The 19958-nt window shown below is 36.4% G+C and overlaps 1 protein-coding gene across 1 annotated transcript; it reads left to right on the forward strand.

Annotated features, from left to right (window-relative positions):
* The first annotated feature begins 1919 nt into the window (after positions 1-1919).
* oprm1 (opioid receptor, mu 1) lies at positions 1920-19381 on the forward strand. The gene is made up of 3 exons (XM_084093040.1): positions 1920-2423; positions 17459-17820; positions 18503-19381. The coding sequence occupies exons 1-3, from the start codon at positions 2167-2169 to the stop codon at positions 19033-19035; spliced, it is 1152 nt and encodes a 383-aa protein (XP_083949166.1). The 5' UTR covers positions 1920-2166; the 3' UTR covers positions 19036-19381.
* The last annotated feature ends 577 nt before the right edge of the window (positions 19382-19958 follow it).

Raw genomic sequence — 19958 nt, forward strand, 5'->3', positions numbered from 1 at the left:
TATATAAATAAGCTATATTGTTAAGTTCAAAGCAGAGTTAAGAGGCAGTTAAGTCATTTGAAGAGACTATTGTTTTATAGTGAAAATCCAAGGGCCCTGCATTATTATATTTTATTTATATATAAATATGTTCTATTAATGTTTTATGTCTTAAAATATTGTTCCTGAGTAGTTTTTTATTTAATTACTTTTAATATTGATTATTATTAATTATTCAACAGAACCCTCGAAATGAAAAAAATTAACTGTGTTAGTTGTGTAGGAAAGGAATTGTTTTTCCTTCCGCTCATCTGAACATGAGAAGAAATTATGAAAGACACAAGCAATCACAGACAGCGCTCACTGACAGCACTCATTACATTCAGACATGCAGAGGCAGAAACACATCAGACAACTTATTTCACACCAATGGAGGCACAGCTAAATGTGACATTTATATCAATGTTTAAAATTGATCTGTTTCTGTAATTGTTAAGCAATTGTAAATGATAAGCAAAATCAGAAAGCAGATTATTTACATGCTGAATCTCCATGAAATATTACAACTATAATCTTATATAATATAATATAATATAATATAATATAATATAATATAATATAATATAATATAATATTATATAAAATGGCTATAATTACTCATTTTATCCTTAACTGGAAAAAAAAGCATGTACCGGTAATACAAGTGTTGGTATACAATCCATATTTGACTTACAGTAAATTAATATTGTAAATTAATAATATCATGGTCAGTTTACTTGTGAAAGTAAATATGCCACATACCTTAAATCTAGGCATCAAAAAGCAAATAAACATTTCCCTAAATTTTGCCCAAGAAAAACAACAAAAACAAAAGCCAAATCAGTAGCTATTAATTCATATTTAGTGTAAAATGTGCAACACTGATGTAAGGAGACTAAGTGTTGTTATAATATTTAAATCTATAATTAAGTGATAAATAATGACAATACAGGTATAGGCAAGGCAAGGCAAGGCAAGGCAAGTTTATATAGCACATTTCGTACACAATGGCAATTCAAAGTGCTTTACATAGAAGAAATTAAAATAATAAAAAGAAATAAGAATAATTAAAAACGGTTTCGAAAAATAGAAATAAAATACAGTACAGTACAAACAGTCGGACGAACAGTGGCACAGTGCTCATTCAGTAAATGCATAGCTAAACAGATGTGTTTTGAGTCTGGATTTGAATGTGACTATTGTAGGAGCACGTCTGATCTCCTCTGGAAGCTGGTTCCAGCTGCGGCTGCCGGCTGGCATAATAGCTAAAAGCAGATTCGCCATGCTTAGAGTGAACCCTTGGTATTTCTAGCTGATATGATCCTAATGATCTGAGTGATCTGTTGGGTTTATATTCAGTGAGCATGTCTGCAATATTTTGAGGTCCAAGGCCATTGAATGATTTGTATACCAGTAATAATACTTTAAAATCAATCCTAAATTTAACTGGGAGCCAGTGTAAAGACCTGATATATTGCAATATAGTTTTTTCAATGTTCCATGCTGAAGATAACAAAAATAATTCTCAAGCTTCTACTGTTGCCATGGTTACCACAGATTTTCTGTTTATCTCCAGGTGAAAATATGAGCTTTGTTTAACTTTGTTTAACGGAATATCTTCATAAAATAATATGTATTTTTAGGACCTCAACCATTTGTTTTCACTTCCTTTTTTATAGTTAAAGTCTAATTCAAACTCTCCTATAATTCGCATCCTGTAAATATGCCATTAAGCCGTAAACCCAGCTGGAAATGCAGATGCAGATGCAGAAGAGCGATTGTAAATTCATACAGCTTCACCGATGAGAAAGTGAAGTGCTGGAATCAGCGACTGCTGAAAAGCCTCTAGTCATGTGCATATATGTGACGTCATTTTGTTGAATAAAATGCGAATACGCGCTATGAGCGACGCTCGATACAATTTCACGAGGGTAATGTAAGAACAGCGGTGATAGATTTAACATAGAGTCATAAACAAAAGGGACTGTTAGGTAGCCTACACTTGCAGCAGCAGACTGCCTCAGTAGAACGGTTGAGAGTTGAAGCTCCGAGCATTTTGAAGTCGGACAGGTATCGATATCCAAGAACGTGACTGATAAACCGCGCGCGCAAAGAACTTGGGCGAATCTCACCCGTACAGCACTTGCCATGGAAACCACTGGCAACATTTCGGACTTTCTCTATGCGCTTTCTAACCCAGTGATGTCGAATAGCAGCGTATTCTGCCGAAACTTCAGCAACAGCTCCAGTCTCGTGAACATGAACAGCTCCAGATGTGACAGGACGGCTGAGCTGGACAAAAGCGCAACTCCTCTTATAGTGGCGATCATCATCACAACGCTATATTCTATAGTGTGTGTGTTGGGACTAGTGGGCAACGTCCTCGTCATGTATGTTATTATAAGGTAAGATATGACATGCAGGTAAATTGCTTTACCTGTTGCCGATGCATAAAAACATCTGGCTTCACCTGAATAGCACATTTAAGGGATAAATAGTTGCTTTAAAAACTAGACTTTTTGTTAATTTCAAAGAGAACCTGTTGAAAGAGATGGTGATAGTGTTTTCCGGCCATTAACGGCACGTTCATTGCATTGCATTACAGAAACATAACTGCCTGTTATGTTGATGTCAGTCAGTCATTCAGTCACAAAAACGGCCTGTCAATAATACAATTAAATAATCTCTTGCCGTACTTCATGTTTATATAAAATATGCGTGGTTCTCATTTGTAAAATATTAATGCTTCTCGGCTCAGCACTAGCATAGGCTATTTAATATCCACTGATGAAACAGATCATTGAGTGCGTACGCGTTTCTGTCAGCGTATACGAGAGAATAACACATTACGTGTCATTCACATTGAGTTGGCATTTAATATTGTGAAGTAGCCTACTCATACTTTTCTATCACGTGTATTAAGTAACGTTCATGTTTTTATGTAAGAGCAAGCAAATGGAACAAAACTGGGCGGATGCTTCACATGAATAATCCATTAAAATGCAGCAGAAAGTGAATGGCTTTAATAGATAGATAGATAGATAGATAGATAGATAGATAGATAGATAGATAGATAGACACATGCCCATGCTGTTTCCCGATACATGCACCTCACAGCTGTAAACTGCTAAAATGATTCAGAACTGGTTTCTGTGACTTGCCTCATCTAACCATATGGCAAACACATCTGACCTGATCCTATAAGCCTAGGATCACAGTATTGGGCATAAGGGAAGGATGCAATCAATACAGTAATTAAACAGATAGTGAATGAATTTCAATGAGAAGGGTGAGGACTTGTTTGTCTTAGAGAATTGTGATTAAATAGGCGGCACTGAATTTCAGATCATGCACACATTAACTACTCAATTCAGAGATGCTGTGTATAAGACGTTGAATACAACTTTTTTAATCCTTCTTAAACAGAATAATATTTGGTCAACAGATATATGAGGCATATGGAGCGTAAAGACATACAGGAATCGGTTGATTTGTTTTTAATTGCTAAAGCATTGACCCCTGTGTGAGGTCACCTGATTTTCTTTGCTTTGTGGAGCCTCAGTGCTTTCCGAGAGTTTATGAGCAACCAGTCAGAGTTTTAGAGGCAGCTGCCTACAGTGGGAAGCAAAAGAAAGATATAGCTCAGTAGGTGCAATCTACTTCTGTGAGTAATGAGCCGATTACAGTCAGGGATTGGTTTATTGACCCCATCATGTGGTAATAAAATCAGCCTTGGGAGAAATAAAAAATATTGAGTAATGACATTGTAAGTCGATTTAAAGGTGCATAGCAGGTTTCCTCTCACGCAGTTATCTAAAGACCTTAGGAACGGGTCTAGCAATTCTCTTTTCTTTAATAGGATAATTCACCCAAAAATCCTCACTTGGATCCTCATGTCCTAATCCTCATGTTGTTCTATATATATATATATATTTTGTGTTCCACAAAGAAAAGTCTTACACATTTGTAATAACATGTGGTTGAGCAAATGATGACAGAATTTTTATGTTTTGGGCTGAACTATGCCTTTAAGTTGGCATGAAACAGAAGTCACTCCAAACTCTTCACATATTTATGCTTGGAATATTTATACATAGTCAATGAATGGAATGCTAAATATGATTTAGGCTTTAAAGTCGTCATGAAATCAAAATTTACACTATTTACTTTGTTAGTGCACATTACTAGTCTTGTGGTGAACAATTAACCCGAGCAAGTAAATACACAGAAAAAATGGTTTGTTGTGGTAAACTTTAATCAAAATCAATGGAATGGCGTTCCCTCTCTCTTATGACATCAGTTTGACGGCTTGGGTTGAATATCCTTAGCCACTCCCCTCCAAACGTCAGTTTGCTACGAGCAAGAGATGGAGAGAAGGAATACGTCACAAACTGAAGTAAAGTCAGTTGCAACTTCCAGTTCACACGGACTTTAAAAAGAGTTTCCCAATAAATAGGCAAGAATAAACCTGGAGTCCTCCATGATTCCTGTTCTTTTCGACAACAAAGCTCGTAATCACAACTTCAGAAGTGGGAATTAGGACATTTCCAATAAGATGTGAAGGCAGCATTAAGGTTTTAGTCGCTGAAAATGATCCCTCTCAGTGAACGCATGCACTCAGTCATATCTCATTCAGAATATACACCCAAACATTAGCATGGCGCAATCAGTGACGAGACACATTTCACAATCAAAGCTGACAATTTTTGGATGGGTGTGCATTGGATCTTGACGGTGGATGGAGACGCTGATTAGTTTTTTTAGTCTGTTCCTCACACAAATCAATAATTTGGCCTCAGAACATGATGTATGATGCCAAAAGTTTCTCATTGAAAGCAATGAAATACTGATAGATTATGCTAAAGAGGTACCCTGAAAGTTAAAAAGTGACGCTGGGGGGTCCTGACAAAGCATCAATATGTGACGAGTTGGAAGTGAGAATGTATTGAAATCTGAGTGATCCGGCTTCTTGTACAAGATACTTAATTGTGACGGGACTTGATTTTGTCCATCAAGAATTGATTGGATCATTGGATGGTTGTGGTTTACTATTGCTGTGATCTCATGTGATTGACAGGTTGTCCTGCCCTCACGACAGTAAACACATCATCAGAGAAGAGATGTTGTTGCGAGAGGAAGAGGAAGTCATTTAGATTACAGATTACAAGGGCATATGAATAAATAAATAAAATTGATGTGCGCGGATAAATCATTTATAATAAATACTGCAATATTCTAAAAATAAAAAAACAATCAAGAATTGTCCATTTTGATTTCTTTAAAGTCGGCATGAAACCAAAGTTTTGATAGTCTTTTCTTCCTTTTTGTGATGTATATCCGAGTGAAACGGCTTCTTGAACAAGAAAAACTGTAGGGCGGGACTTGATTTTGTCCATTGTGAATTGGATGGTTGTGGTTTTCTATTGCTGTGATCTCATGTGAGTGACAGGTTGTCCCACCCTCATGCGAAAAGCACGTCAGAGAATTTTGATTTCATGGTGACATTAAGGTTCCAAACTGAGGTTTTGTCCATGGAATGAAAAGTGGTGCTTGTAATTGTAAACAAAATGAAATACAAAAAAATATGAGGCAGTATAAATATCCCACTCCCCTCACCACTGCTCAGATGTTTCACCTTTAGTAAAAATTGCACTTGTCACTTCCATTTGCACTTAGATGCTACTTCTTGCTATTTATACTTGGTGCAAACATCTACCACTATCAATGTAAATAGAATCTAACTTTTTTAATACTAAGTGTACATATTCACTATAATAAATAAATAGTAAATATGTACACTCTACTTTGTTTATAAGTCTATGGTTGCTAGTATTGCGGAATTCAAATATCTCTATTTCAGATCACTGTCTAAAACACACCGGAACGGACTACTTACAAAAAGATCAAAAGTCAAGATCAAAGGCACTTCTTGCAAGTCCTGCCTCTGCAAATTTGGTGTCACACTTGTACCAAAACCAACCCCCTTATACTACAGCACTCATTTATGTTTTTTTTTTTTTCCTCTTATTTATAATTTCCACAATTCCCTTGATACAAAGATGTTCATTAGAAAAACTTTGTCTTTTAAATTGTTTTTCTTGTGGTGTCAAAATGATAAATAAAAACAGGTATGTAATCCTGGTTGTAAAATGTGTTCTAAAACAGTCTGCTTAACATTTTAACTTGCGTCTCCATTTTATGACAATGTGAAAATTGAACCTTAGAAGTAAATGGCCAGAAGCCTTTTTAATGCATTGCATTTTGTTTTAACCTGTTGAGCATCCAGTGTTCAGGCATTCTTGCAAGTGATAAACAGTCACAGCTGTGCGGAAAATTAGTTTCAAGTGCTGAGGGTAAATGCTGTGAGTTCAAATAACATAAGCTTCTTGTTGTGATGGAGAAGCTTATGCGATTGTTTACAACAATTCGGCTCTGGGAATAATATCCTTTACATGCGTCCTGCAGCTAGAAACAAATGAGAAATTAATGGAAAACATTCATCAATTATATATCTGTAGGCAAAAGGATACCTGAATTAGAGTAAACATTTGTACATATCAATTCATTTTAGATTAGTTTCTCATACACATCTTGAGGAAAGGTTAAAAGCTGTTCTTGATTTTACTACTGTTCCACAGGAAAGTACACAAGAGATCAGGCAAAAAAAAATCAATACTGACCACAGTTTCTCTCATTTGTTTTATTTATCAAAAGCTTGCTGATATCCCTCCCTTATCTCTGCATATTTTCCCCTTGATTTGTGCCAAATGAACCTGAAACATTCAATTATTATGATAAAAGTAAAAATCACATTGCATTCGGCATTACAGAGACAATCAAAAGAGGGCTTATTTAGTTTATACTGAGCTCTAACTTGACTGATTAATGTCTTCAGGTTTCAGACAGCTTTACTCAATCCAGCCCTGGCTTTTTGCACCCTTTTCACTTTATAGCATTTTGAACCCGGCTTCATATACCATTCAATATACCCATGATGTATACTGAGCTAACAAAAGGTACAGTAGCCTAGCCACAAATGTTTATTGATCCTTGTGCAATCCTAATGGTTCTTATGATCCATTATATAATTTGTGTAAAAAGAGCTCCTGTCTGGAAGGAAATTGTTTCGAGAGGTTGTATCCCAGTAATGTTTTTGTCACACAAAACAAAAAAATATATATTTGTATTTTTCTTTTCTTTTCCCCCCTCTGGTCTTGTTTGTATTTAAGACAGAATAAATAGGTGCTTCTATCACCCACACCTGAAAACCATCACCCTCATTATCACACCTTCAGTCACTTTCCTCTCCATCTCGGTCATGGCTGTGTTCCAGTCCACTTTTAGACACGCACTTGCAAACTTCCCTAAGCACTTCCCATCGGGGGAATCCCTGCCGCCATTTTGAAGTGCGTTCCATTTTGTGAAGTGGACGAGGGAAGTTTATATGGACAGACCCTCGATCCCTTGATTTTGACCGAGGGAGCGAGTCTACTTCATATGTATACTTAAGGCAGCTCCATATACCACAATGCAACACGGTTGTGACGTCAATGCATATTGCGTTTAATTTACCCCACCACAAACAACTCTATGATATTAATTATTTAAAATAAAAAATAAACAACTCAAACACACCTATATACATATAGAATGCTGCATTAAACAATTTTTTAAGGGAAAAAAAGAAATAATAAATCATCCCCATAGTGGATTCTAAGTGATCAAGGGCTTAACCATAGCATAGCTTATTGCAAAGGTTCCGCCAGTAGTGGGCACTCATGCAACGTAAGCAATGACGTACATCCGAGTGAACGGAGACGGTGGGAATTTAGTGAGTAAAGGGCATGACAATTTTGGACTGGAACGCAGCACTGGTCTCGTCTATGCTCAACGACATACAGACTCCTCACCTTTCCTCACCATCTACACAGAAACTCCACATCAATCTACAGCTAGCTAAGTCACCATCTACAATCTTCAGTCACTCTTTGTCTCCTCTGCTTTTCAATAAACCAGTTTTACATTACCAATAGTCTGTTCCCTGCTGTGTGTGTGACACAGAGGTAGTTGAAAAGAGTTCGACCAGATTGCTTTAGGCCCCGTTTACACCTGTTATTAAGATGCGTTTTGGTCGATCGGATCACAAGTAGATCAGGGAGATCATACCTGTTTACACCTTCTTTTGCACTTTCAACCACTTCTGTCCTGATTTCTTCGAGGGGAGGGATGAAATAAGCTCACACAATTTACATATGAACACGACCGGAGAAAACAAGTGGAAATCATACGAAGAGCAGTTGCTTTCGTTTCTGCTCTGATAGCGACAAGACCACGCCGAGTCCATGTTAGAAATCAGGAATGGTGATAGAACATTGTGCTTGGTACGTTTTTCATCTTCAAACCAAACTTAGGTATCTGGTTTGTATCCCTAACCACATGGACGTCTACACTACGAAACCAAATCGGGTCAAATGCTTTTTCGACTCTGGATGTGGTTGAAAGTGGACAAGCTCAAAACGTTTTAGAACCTGTTTATACCTACATTTAGCATTGTCCACTTGTGATCCGATCGACCAAAACACATCTTACAGTTTTTCTGAAATGCTAAAACACTAAACCCCATTCTCTGAACCAAATTCTCAATAACCAATTGGTCGAATAAATCACTCTTTCTGTAAAACATTACACAAGTTCAGGTAGTTAAAACTGTTTGCAAATCTCTTGCATTCTTTTTTCAAAACTCTAAACACATTGTCACTCACTAAAACACATTTCGCACTGTGATACACTTAAGTTTCAAAACACTAAACACAGGCAGGCAAAGGTTAAATACAACTACAACACAGTTGTCATCGTTTACACACAACGACTCAAAATTGTTCACACTTATTTCTAATTATGTGGTCAAACCAACTGTACATAATACAAGTCAGTTCAGAGTCCCAAAATTGACTCAAAATGTTGCACTGAATGTTGATACCAACAATGGATGGAAATAATATAAGAGGGAGGGTATGTGCGTAAGAGGTGGTGAACAAGGAGGACGAGAAAGAGCAGGTGTGGAGAATGTTGTCGAGGCTTTAGGGTTTTTCCCTTTGCCTGCAGAGACGACATTGTCTGTGATGTGGACAAAGTCCTCAGGCCGGACCCGACATGAAGACGTGATACTGAAGCAGAATCAATCTCTCTCACTGACCTTGATTCTGCAGTTGCACAACTCTTCTGAGTGACTGTAACATGCTTTTCATTTAGAGTATTTTACTGTAAATGTTTTGGCTTTTGCAGATGGGTCACTGTATTTTCACAGTATGCAAGTGCAAGTATACAGACATTCAATACTATACAGTATTTAACAATGTTTAAGGTTTTGAGAAAGTGAGTGATGGTTTCAAGAAATGTGTTTTAGCAATTCAGAAAAACTGTAATATCAGGTGTAAACAGGGCCTTAATACCAGGTTAGTAGTGTAGACGCTTATATGGTTGAATGTGTTCGAACAGCCACAAAAGACCACCTACTCTCCGCCTCTACTGACTTAATGCGTAAACATTATGGGAAGAGCGCTAGCCAGAGGGGATTTAACTTCGTTGTCTGAAGACCCAAGTTTGGTTTGAAGATGAAAAACGTAGCAAGCACAATGTTCTCTCACCATTCCTGATTTCTAACACTCATTCACAGCATTCAGAGTTCTCTTGCGGCAATCAGAGCAGAAACAAAAGCTGATGCTCTCTGTATGTTTTTCCTTCGTTTTGGGCATGATCATATATAAATTGCGCACGCTTATTTTGTACATTAGATCGAAAGATCTGAAAAAATAATGTTTTTTTTAGGTTATTATTGTGCAACCATAAAAGAACGTTCCCAGAACATTGTAAGGTGATTATTTTTAAATAACCTTAAAACAACTTATACAGAACATTCTATAATGGTTATTATTCTGCAACCATAAATAACTAGCAGGGTGGTTATTTTTGCCCATAGTTCCTTTGCCCATATAATCTCGTTAAGCGTATTTGGCTTGCTGTCCGCAGTGGAGGGGCTCGAGGAAGCAGCTTCAATATATATATACCCCCCAGTTGGACTACTAAAGCTTGGATGAGTATGGTAGCAAGATGCCTAAATTATGTTGGTAGAGGTGGAGGGATGCCAAAGCAGCTGATGCCAGAGCAAGATGAGTGGCTGCGTGTATGCTCTGGAGGTTAATTGAAAGATTAGATGGGTTCACTCCTCCCGAAATTACGTTGTGAACTTCACTTTGTTTTACTACCTGACTTATATTCGTTTGTCGATCTCTTTATTAAATCCATAATTAATAGCCTATAGATGTGAGAGTAAACATGATTTCGGATAGATTTGAAGAGAACATGATAGGCTATGTTAATCGAGATTTTTTTTGTTTACGGACCAAAAGAAGCATATCCCGCTAAACTGCACAATTAGGGAAACGTTTTAATAACGTTAGAGCAACGTTAGGGAAATGTTAAAGTAATGTTAGAATAACGTTATACAAACCAAAAACTAACGTTCTATTTCCGTTAAGTGAACTTTCCTGGCTAATCAAAAACAAACCTTAAAAAAAGAACGTTCTGGGAACCAAAAATTGTTAGCTGCTAAACTTGTGTGTCTCCCTCGTCTACTTCTGATCCGGTCAACCAAACCATCTTAATATAAGTATACAGGGTATATAAGTTACCTATATTCTAAGTATATAATATGTAAACAGGGTCTAAAAGTGGCAGAAGATATTGATGAATGAAATTCCTACAAATGGATATGCAATAAAGTCAGCCGCAAGAATAACTGTGTCCACGCCTTTTCATCGCTGATTTTTCCCTGCGTGTCTTAAAGGGTAACTAAACCCCTGGTCAGAGCCTGACTCCACCCACTGGCAATATGCTGGAAAAGTGGGCAGACCCCAGCGGAGATAGAGGGGACGAACCGAAATCCTGACAATAGTTTGTAACGCTAAAAGAGGATTTGTGCAAACTGTTAATAAATCTGTTAATAAATCTGGCACTATGTCTTATGTTTGGCTATTAGTTTTTACTATTACTGTCAATAATCTACAAAGTGCAGTCAGTGTGCGCAAAACACAGAGACTCAATGTGGAACGGATGTTCACAGGAGGATATAGAGCTCTGTTGACCAATCATGCGTGACGTTGGAATGGAACTGTTGTGCTGCTGTGTGAATGGACTAAATGAGAATATTTGTAGGGATGCAAGAGACAGACCAAACTTCTCTGCACTGCAGAATCATTGAAAGAACATTATTCAGTGTCAGATAAAACCGCAGTGCTTGCCTTGGCTGATATGGTGAAATTAATAATAATGGCATGGTTAGAGAAATATTGTTTTATTATTTTGACTTCTAATTCGATGTCTTTGGCATTGTCATGTTTTATCAGGGTTATTTTTTGTCTTTTAATACTCAAATCACTGGTTTTGCCACATATAAAGAGCAAGTGGAGGTGGACAGCAACAGAGAATATAGTAAATGAAAATTGTTGTTCAAAGCCTAAGCAGATTCCTGGAGACATTTCAGCATCTCATAGTCATAGATTGACTTGAAAAGTGCTATTTTTCACTACCCTTATTCTTTTTAATGAACCTGACAGATAACAAGACTGCACTTGACATCCACCTAATTGGCATAGAAACATAAGGACAAGCTGACTGGTTGTTGTTGGGACTCCAGCCTTGCAACCGAGCCTTAGTAAACGTCACCTTTGATGAGTTTTAAATCAGCATAGGCAATTCATGCATGACTCACTCAGATTAGTTTGGTTACATTATCATATTTTCCTCAGCCATTCTGGAGGCTTTGAAATCAGAAGCGCATCATGAAAAAAGAGAAAAGAAGCTTTTGAGTGATTCATCTGTTTCTATCCCATTTTCTTCTTTTCTTGCTTTTAAAGATGAAAAAGTTTGCTGGTGCTCATTTTAAAAGCTTGTTATTTGGATTGACAGCTGTGCATTGGGTATTTAAATTATGCTTTTTTTTTTTTCATATAGCCTACATTCTATCAAATCAAATAACCAATGAAAACCAACACGTAATTTCAAAGCTTTGAATATTTTGAGTCTTTTTTTTGTGACGCAAAATTGGCTAGTTATGGCAATTATATGTTAATTATTTGAATGCAGCATCTAAGTTAATTTGTTCCAAGTATTTTCTTAATGTAATTTAACATAGCATTATGTCATATCTATGAGCAGATTGCACATAGGTAGAAATCTGCACATGTTCTGGTGTTCCCTAGCAACAAGTAGTCCTTGGTTTTTTCACAACAAAACCTGATTTGCCTGGTTACTACACTCTTCCTTCAAGTTCATAGTCTTATTTGAAATGGCGGTTAATGTTAATCTATTATGGATTGTCATCATTCAAATTTAACAGTATTGTTTATTTAAAGACCCTCAGTTTTAAACGGTACCCTTTAAAAATTAAGCTTTTAATTTGTAATTTATGAAAATAATAATAATAATAATACTCATATTTTACAGTTAAAATGTAAGGGATGCAAAAATTAATTTAAACACATAAATGTTTGAATGTTAATTTAAATAAATAAACTTCTGTTGGTAAGATTTAATGTTTTTAAAACAAGTCTCTTATGCTCACTACTGTATTAAAAATACAGTAATATTGTGAAATATTATTACAATTTAAAGTACATCATTTTGATTTTAATATATTTCTAAATGTAAATTATTCCTGTGACGGCAAAGCTGAATTTTCAGCATCATTACTCCAATCTTCAGTGTCATATGATCCTTCAGAAATCATTATAATATGCTGATTTGCTGCTCAAGAAACATTTCTTATTATTATCAGTGTTGAAAACAGCTGTGCAGCTTAATATTTTAATATGTTATAGGAAACTGTGATACATTTTTTTCAGGATTCTTTGATGAATGGAAAGTTCAAAAGAACAGCCTAACGTGACGTGAGTGAAATGGCGCTATTATGGTTTCTCTTCATACAATTTTGAGAGTAATAGCCTATTCTTTATTTAACATAAAGACATGACTCTGATTTTTAAACAGTATTCTTTAAAATATTTTTCTTTAAAAGTAAAAGTCATTTATATAAATAGCATTGAGAATACAACCGTAACAGAAGAAAATTGATTGTCTTGTCACAAATATTCTCACCATCAATGCATGAAGGTGCACAAGCAGGGTATTTAAAAGCCCTATTTTCACAAGATGTTTTCCCTATTTTCACCTGTCATGTTTCATCATTGAGCACCAGAGGCAGAGAAAAAATAATTATTCTCAGAAATTCAGTTCGGCTTCACTCAAGCAAATTGACATGAATAAAGACCACCTTGTAAACGACAGACATTACATTCCTGTTTTAACTTTTGAATAATTGTTACTTTTGACAGCTCTCTGTAGAAAACATGTTGACTAGAAGACGTGTCTGTCTTCATCTCGGAGTTAGCAGGTCAATGTCCTTTCTGAACTTATGGACTGTGACTCTGAGCTGTTGGTTGACAGTCCTAATTCTTTCCATAAGCAATACTGCACACCTTCCTCTAGGTTAATCAGAGGTATTGGTTGCCAGGCATGTTGTCCGAAATGCATTTATTCTCTTGGTAAACTTCCCTTGGTTGATTTACAAAGCTTCAGGGAGGACATAGATGTACTGTAATCTTGCTGTAAAAAACTGCTCACCAGCATCCAAAACACAACATATACTGTATGCTGCTAACCATCAGTGTTGATTCAACAAGGAAGATAAATACATTTTTAATGTGCTTGCCTTCCAGTAAGTGATGTTCACAACACCAAAGAGCAGCTCCTCCACTCAGTGAAAAGACTCAAAGGTCTGGCATTTCACCTCTGAAGTCTTTAATGTGGAGTACAGAGGAGCAGTGCGTCCCTGAGATGCAGCCCTCATAATTAGTCAGCGCCCTGTGGGAAAAATAAACGGTGTGACCATTTGTCTGGTGACAAACTAATCATTAGTAATGGCTGCTGGCCTAAACCCTTACATGAGACTTCTAGTTAGTGATGAATGAATCCGTCCACCTCACTGTGGGGAAGGGTGTTGTGTCTAGGCATTTTCACAAATGCTTTACAGCTGTTGAAACATTCTGAAAAATAGAATTGTTTTCGATGCTTTTTAAAATTTCATTTTATTTGTTACAGAGAATATCATGATCAGTGTTGGGTGTAATGCATAAGTACTTCAAAATTAAAGAGATTACTCTTAATTTTTCTGTAATTTAATTACATTTACATCTGATATAATTGCATTACTGTACACTCCAAAAAGTGCTGGGTTGTTTCAACCCATGTTTGGGTCAAATATGGACAAACCCAAGTGTTGATTTAAATTTTTACATTTATTTTTTGGTCACACTTTAGATTAGGGTTCAGTTCTCACTAACTAGTTGCTTATTAGCATGGATATTACTAGGATATTGGCTGGTATTGTTCAGCCGGTTCAAGGTTGATATGGGATTTAGAAAGTAATTAGTAATGAGTAATGCAATACTTTTTAGACAGAGTAATTAGTACAGTAATCTAATTACACTGTTGAAGTAACTTACCCAACACTGGTCATGATGGCCTTTTTACAATTCAGTTTAACAATTAAAATAAGATCAAAGTTGCAAAAAATAATTTAGAAAAATAAATGTGAACATTCATTTAAATAAATACACTTTCGTTCAAAAGTTTGGGGTCTGTAAGATATGTATAAGTCTCTTATTCCCACCAAGGCTGCATTTATTTGATCTGAATACAGTTTGAACAGTAATATTATTACAGTTGAAAATAAATTACTTCTAATTTATAATATTTTAAAATATAATTTATTCCTTTGATGGGCAAAGCTGTTTTTTCAGTTTTGTCTTCAGTGTCACATGATCCTTCAGAAATCACTAGTCTAAATATGCTGATTTGTTGCTCAAGAAACATTTCTTATTATTATCACTGTTGAAAACAGTTTTTTGGGTTTTTTTGGAAACCATGATACATTTTTTTTTTTTTTTTTAATAGGCTTAGTCTGTCCTTATTCATGTTTGAGACCTTTTGTGTTTTCTTCAGTTTGGCCTGTGACAGCCAGCTAAGCGGGACTGCAGTTGCTGTGTTTTTTACAGATGTCGTTTTGTCCACACACTGGCTATATTTCTAGAGCTGACTGTATATATTTGGATGGACCAGACTGTGTCCTGACTTGTGTATATTTCTGTGAAAGTCAAACATTGGATCTCTGACAAACCATAATCGTTTTTAAAGGGATGGTAGTTTACATAGTGTAAATGCTCTTAATTTATCATCTCTGCTGCTATTGCAATAAATCAGAAATTGTGTATCTTCATAGTCCAGATTGCCGCATGACTCATCTTGCTTATTATCTTGCCCAGAAGGACGGTAAGGAACATAGAGTCTTTAAAGTATGTTTTTCTTTCATCTGGACTGGATGTAGAGTTTACTACAAAAGAATACCAGCTGTATAAGTGTCTCTAAATAAATGTCCCCAGCATTCCCAGGAAATTATGCTTAAATCCAGTTAAAGGAATGAACCAGATAGATCTGCAATTTCTTGATAAAGTAAGGATGTGATTTGATATACAGTCTCAGAACGCCCCATTACGGAAAGAACAGAGGCCTAAAGACAGAAAAGAGGTGCTAAATATCAACATATTTCATGGAAATGAGCCAAGCATCCATTGATTATGCATTATTCACAAAAAGCTTATGTATTTAGATTGATGCAGGCAACTACTCTGCACTCAGTTTTTATTATTCTAGACTAAATGTTTAAATCAATATCTTATTTTTTCAGCGATTGAATGATCCCCCTGTTGCTCAGTTATTCATGAGGTTCTCTATCAGACAATAGCATGAAAATTACCTTCCATTTTCTACACCAAAGGTATTTGGAAGGGATGTGCAGAGAGTTTTTTTTTTTTTTACTTAAAGTATATTAAAATAGAAAACCGTTATTTTAAAGTGTAATCATTTTTTTCTGTATTTTTGATCAAATAAATGCAGGCTTGATGCGCATAAGGGACTTCTTTTAAAAAAAGAAATAGTAATGTGTGTGCAATTTTTTGACCATTAGTTTTGTAGCCTACTATTGCTGCAAAATTATACAAAAAAATTAAAATAATAAAGTCACCATTTCGTGTGTTGTTGTCAGTCTACACTTCACATAATAGGCCTGGGTTTCATTTAACAAACTATGATAGTTTCATCAAATGGTAAACGGTGTATCAATCTAAATACAAGTGATTTGAATACTATACCATTAATGCTACTTTTTGTGCTGGTTTTGTGCAGTGCTTTGTAGTCAATTAACATCCATTAGTTCAACGACGCAGATTCCGGTCGCTTCATAAATGTAAATTCGTCTGTCCATGTACTTTTCAAACGATTTATTTATAAATGACCGGAAAATTACCGCTCCATTTCACATTGTCCAATGAAATTTGAACTTCTTGTGCCAGATGACGATTGGTCGGTGTATTATACATGACAAACAGGCTTCAGTGAATTATGTAATATTTTAAAATATGTGTATTTTTTTTACAGTCTATGGTCAAGACCGAAGCAAGACACACGCAACTTGACGCAAGTGACGCAATCCATAGCAACGCGTTATAGCAACGACACCTCAGACTGACAGAAACGTAAAAATAAACGTGAATTTAGGCTACTTTAGTTTTGTAAACCTTGTCATGTTAATTATAATCAAATGCATTTTGTTTTATTGACCACAATATTATCATTGATATTTGTTTGAGAAGGGCACTTTTGATTAATTTTGAAAAAGGGCAGGGGCTGGAGCACCCAAAGATGGAAATATCCATCCATCTCTTTTGAAATTACAAGTATTCTGAAAGTTCCTAAACTTCTGAAGTTCCTTAAAAATTATTTGAAAGTTCTTAAACTTCAAGTTTAAATCATCCCTTTTTGTAATTGTAATTTTCCATTTGTCTGCCGTCGTACATGTTTTACAAGAGGACTTTGGATTACTTATCCTGTTAAAATTTAACCTGTGTATTTCTGAATAGACAAGTATATGATGTAATACATAAAACAACAATGCCGTAAATCTCTACACCTCAGCACATATTCCTATTTTTAAATTGGATTTTTTTATAAGTGCTGAAAAGCTGATAAAATATGTCTGAAACATGCAGTGGTATTGTGGAGAGTGCATTTGCATAATGGTGTAGATAATGGTGGTTATCTGGCCTCTTAAATTTACATTTCAATGAAGCTCATAGTTGCATTACAAGATGCACATGGTACCGTACTTAATGGCTTGAAGCACATTGTGTATTGTAACTGAAATCATAATATATAATACAAAATGAGGAAAGGGGTGGTTTTTTTCCGTTTCTATAGTACCGTCCTTCACATACCCATTACTCGCCCCGTTCAAACTGGTTTTCCGATCTATTTTTATCTTTTGCAGATACACCAAAATGAAAACTGCGACCAACATCTACATCTTCAATCTTGCTTTAGCAGATGCCTTGGCAACAAGCACTCTGCCCTTCCAGAGTGTGAACTACCTGATGGGTACATGGCCTTTTGGAGACTTGCTGTGCAAGACTGTGATGTCCATTGATTACTACAATATGTTCACCAGTATCTTTACCCTCACCACTATGAGTGTCGACCGCTACATCGCTGTTTGCCACCCGGTTAAAGCCCTGGACTTCCGAACCCCCAGAAATGCCAAGATTGTCAACGTGTGTAACTGGATCCTGTCATCTGCCATCGGTCTCCCTGTCATGGTCATGGCCTCCACCACTACCGAGTACCACGGCAGTTGTATGTTTACCACCACATTCTCCTACAGTCAATGTAAAATGAGAAGAAATATCTTATTTTGTTTTCCACAGAAGCAAGAAAGTCACACAGGTTTAGCAAGACATATGGGTGAATTGATAATAGAATTAATTTCATTTTGTGGTGAACTAAGCCATTATTTGTTTTTATTCCTCTTCTAGGCCAATTACAATGAAAAACATGTAATAATTTTTGATGTTTTGAAATGAACTATTGCCTTTTGACTAGCTTCCACAAAGCGAAAGATGATGTTGTGCCAAAATACACAATTCCAATAATCTGATTAGATGTAGACTTTCCTACAACAAAAACCTATGACAATAATTTAAACCTAGTCAACACTGGCGGCAGTTGGGTAAATGTTTGGTTATGAACATTTCTAAATCAACAAAGAACCATTACCAATTGGTCATGAAAATGTCATTAGACAAATTTTGCAGACACGAGAGAAGTGAGGCAGAAAATTTTAGATTAATATCACTTAAGCATTAGACATTTGTTGAGAAAATCATAAGATGGTTTAATAGCCTGCGTGTCTCTGAGGCTCCCTAAACAATGCCTTGAGGAAATAATGACTAGTGGTTTAACTGTCATCTTTGCAAATTAATTGATTTTCACATGTCTCACTGTGTTATTGTACTGAGATATGTTATTATTTTCACAGCGTTTACAGTCACTGACTGCAATTTGCTCTTTCCCCACCCTCCCTGGTACTGGGAGAACCTCTTGAAGATCTGCGTCTTCATCTTTGCCTTCATCATGCCCGTCCTCATCATCACCGTCTGTTACGGCTTGATGATCCTCCGCCTGAAGAGCGTGCGCATGTTGTCTGGCTCTAAGGAGAAGGACCGCAACCTACGGCGCATCACCCGCATGGTCCTGGTGGTAGTGGCGGTTTTCATCGTCTGCTGGACGCCGATCCACATCTTTGTGATCATCAAGGCCCTGGTGACCATTCCCAGCTCACTCCTGCAGACCGTCACCTGGCATTTCTGCATTGCTCTCGGCTACACCAACAGCTGCCTCAATCCGGTGCTCTACGCCTTCCTGGATGAGAACTTCAAGCGTTGTTTCAGGGAGTTCTGCATTCCCAGTCCCTCCGTGCTGGACCTGCAGAACTCCACGCGCACCAGGAACCCCCAGCGTGAGGGCCAGTCCAGTGGCAACACGGTTGACAGGACAAATCAGCAGGTATGACTAGTCCTGGAGATGTCATCACTGGAGTCCCACTGCCAACCCAGTGTTGACATGAGCTCGGAGGTCACGCAGGTCACCACAGGTGTCTAACACCCTCATCTATAGGAGTTGCCGTAGGTTGAACCTCTTTATGCATCTTGCTAGGCCTCCCCTAAAGAGCTGTTTTACAATTTTGGTATGGAGAAAGACTGTTAAAGTAGATATCAGTGTGAAATATGATATAAATACTATATTATTGACCCCAAATTACCCCGATAAGCTGAGCTTATTTCACTATCTGTGATGTTCACAGTCATGCATCTGATGTATCTGTTAGATTGGTCCAGTATTCAAGAAGTGTGTATGTATATATATATATATATATATATATATATATATATATATATATATATATATATATATATACATATATATATTCTCTGATAGTTGTCTCTTAAGTCCCCTTTAACATTTAAATGTTAATAATTATTGTATAAGTGATAACATTGCTTATTTGCATTATTTGTAGAAAGAAGAAAAAAGTATGTATTCACTTGTGCTCACAGAAAATGTAAATTATGTAAGATAAAATTATGTTTTCTCAAAATGTTCAGCATTCAGTGTCTTTCCCTTGAATCATATTGCAATTTTAACCTGCTTTCATGGACAACAAAGCAATTTGGTAAAGCTGTCTGATTCAATTATATTCCTTTGGAGTGATTGAAATGAATCATCAAATGACTGCTGGAAGTGACGTGCGCACTGTTTTTCTGATTTACCATGGACTTCATAGAAAAGCCGAACACAATAAGAAACGCCTCTTGCAACAATGCATAATTTTCATGCTTTGGTGGTGACAAATGTATTGTGCTTGTACGCTGATGCAAATCTCTTGTACTAATGTAAATGTCCAATGTAATTGTCTGATTGTCACTCACACTAAG

This window comes from Abramis brama, assembly GCF_963993115.1.
Source record: "Abramis brama genome assembly, chromosome: 19".
In the NCBI taxonomy this organism is placed as follows: domain Eukaryota; kingdom Metazoa; phylum Chordata; class Actinopteri; order Cypriniformes; family Leuciscidae; genus Abramis; species Abramis brama.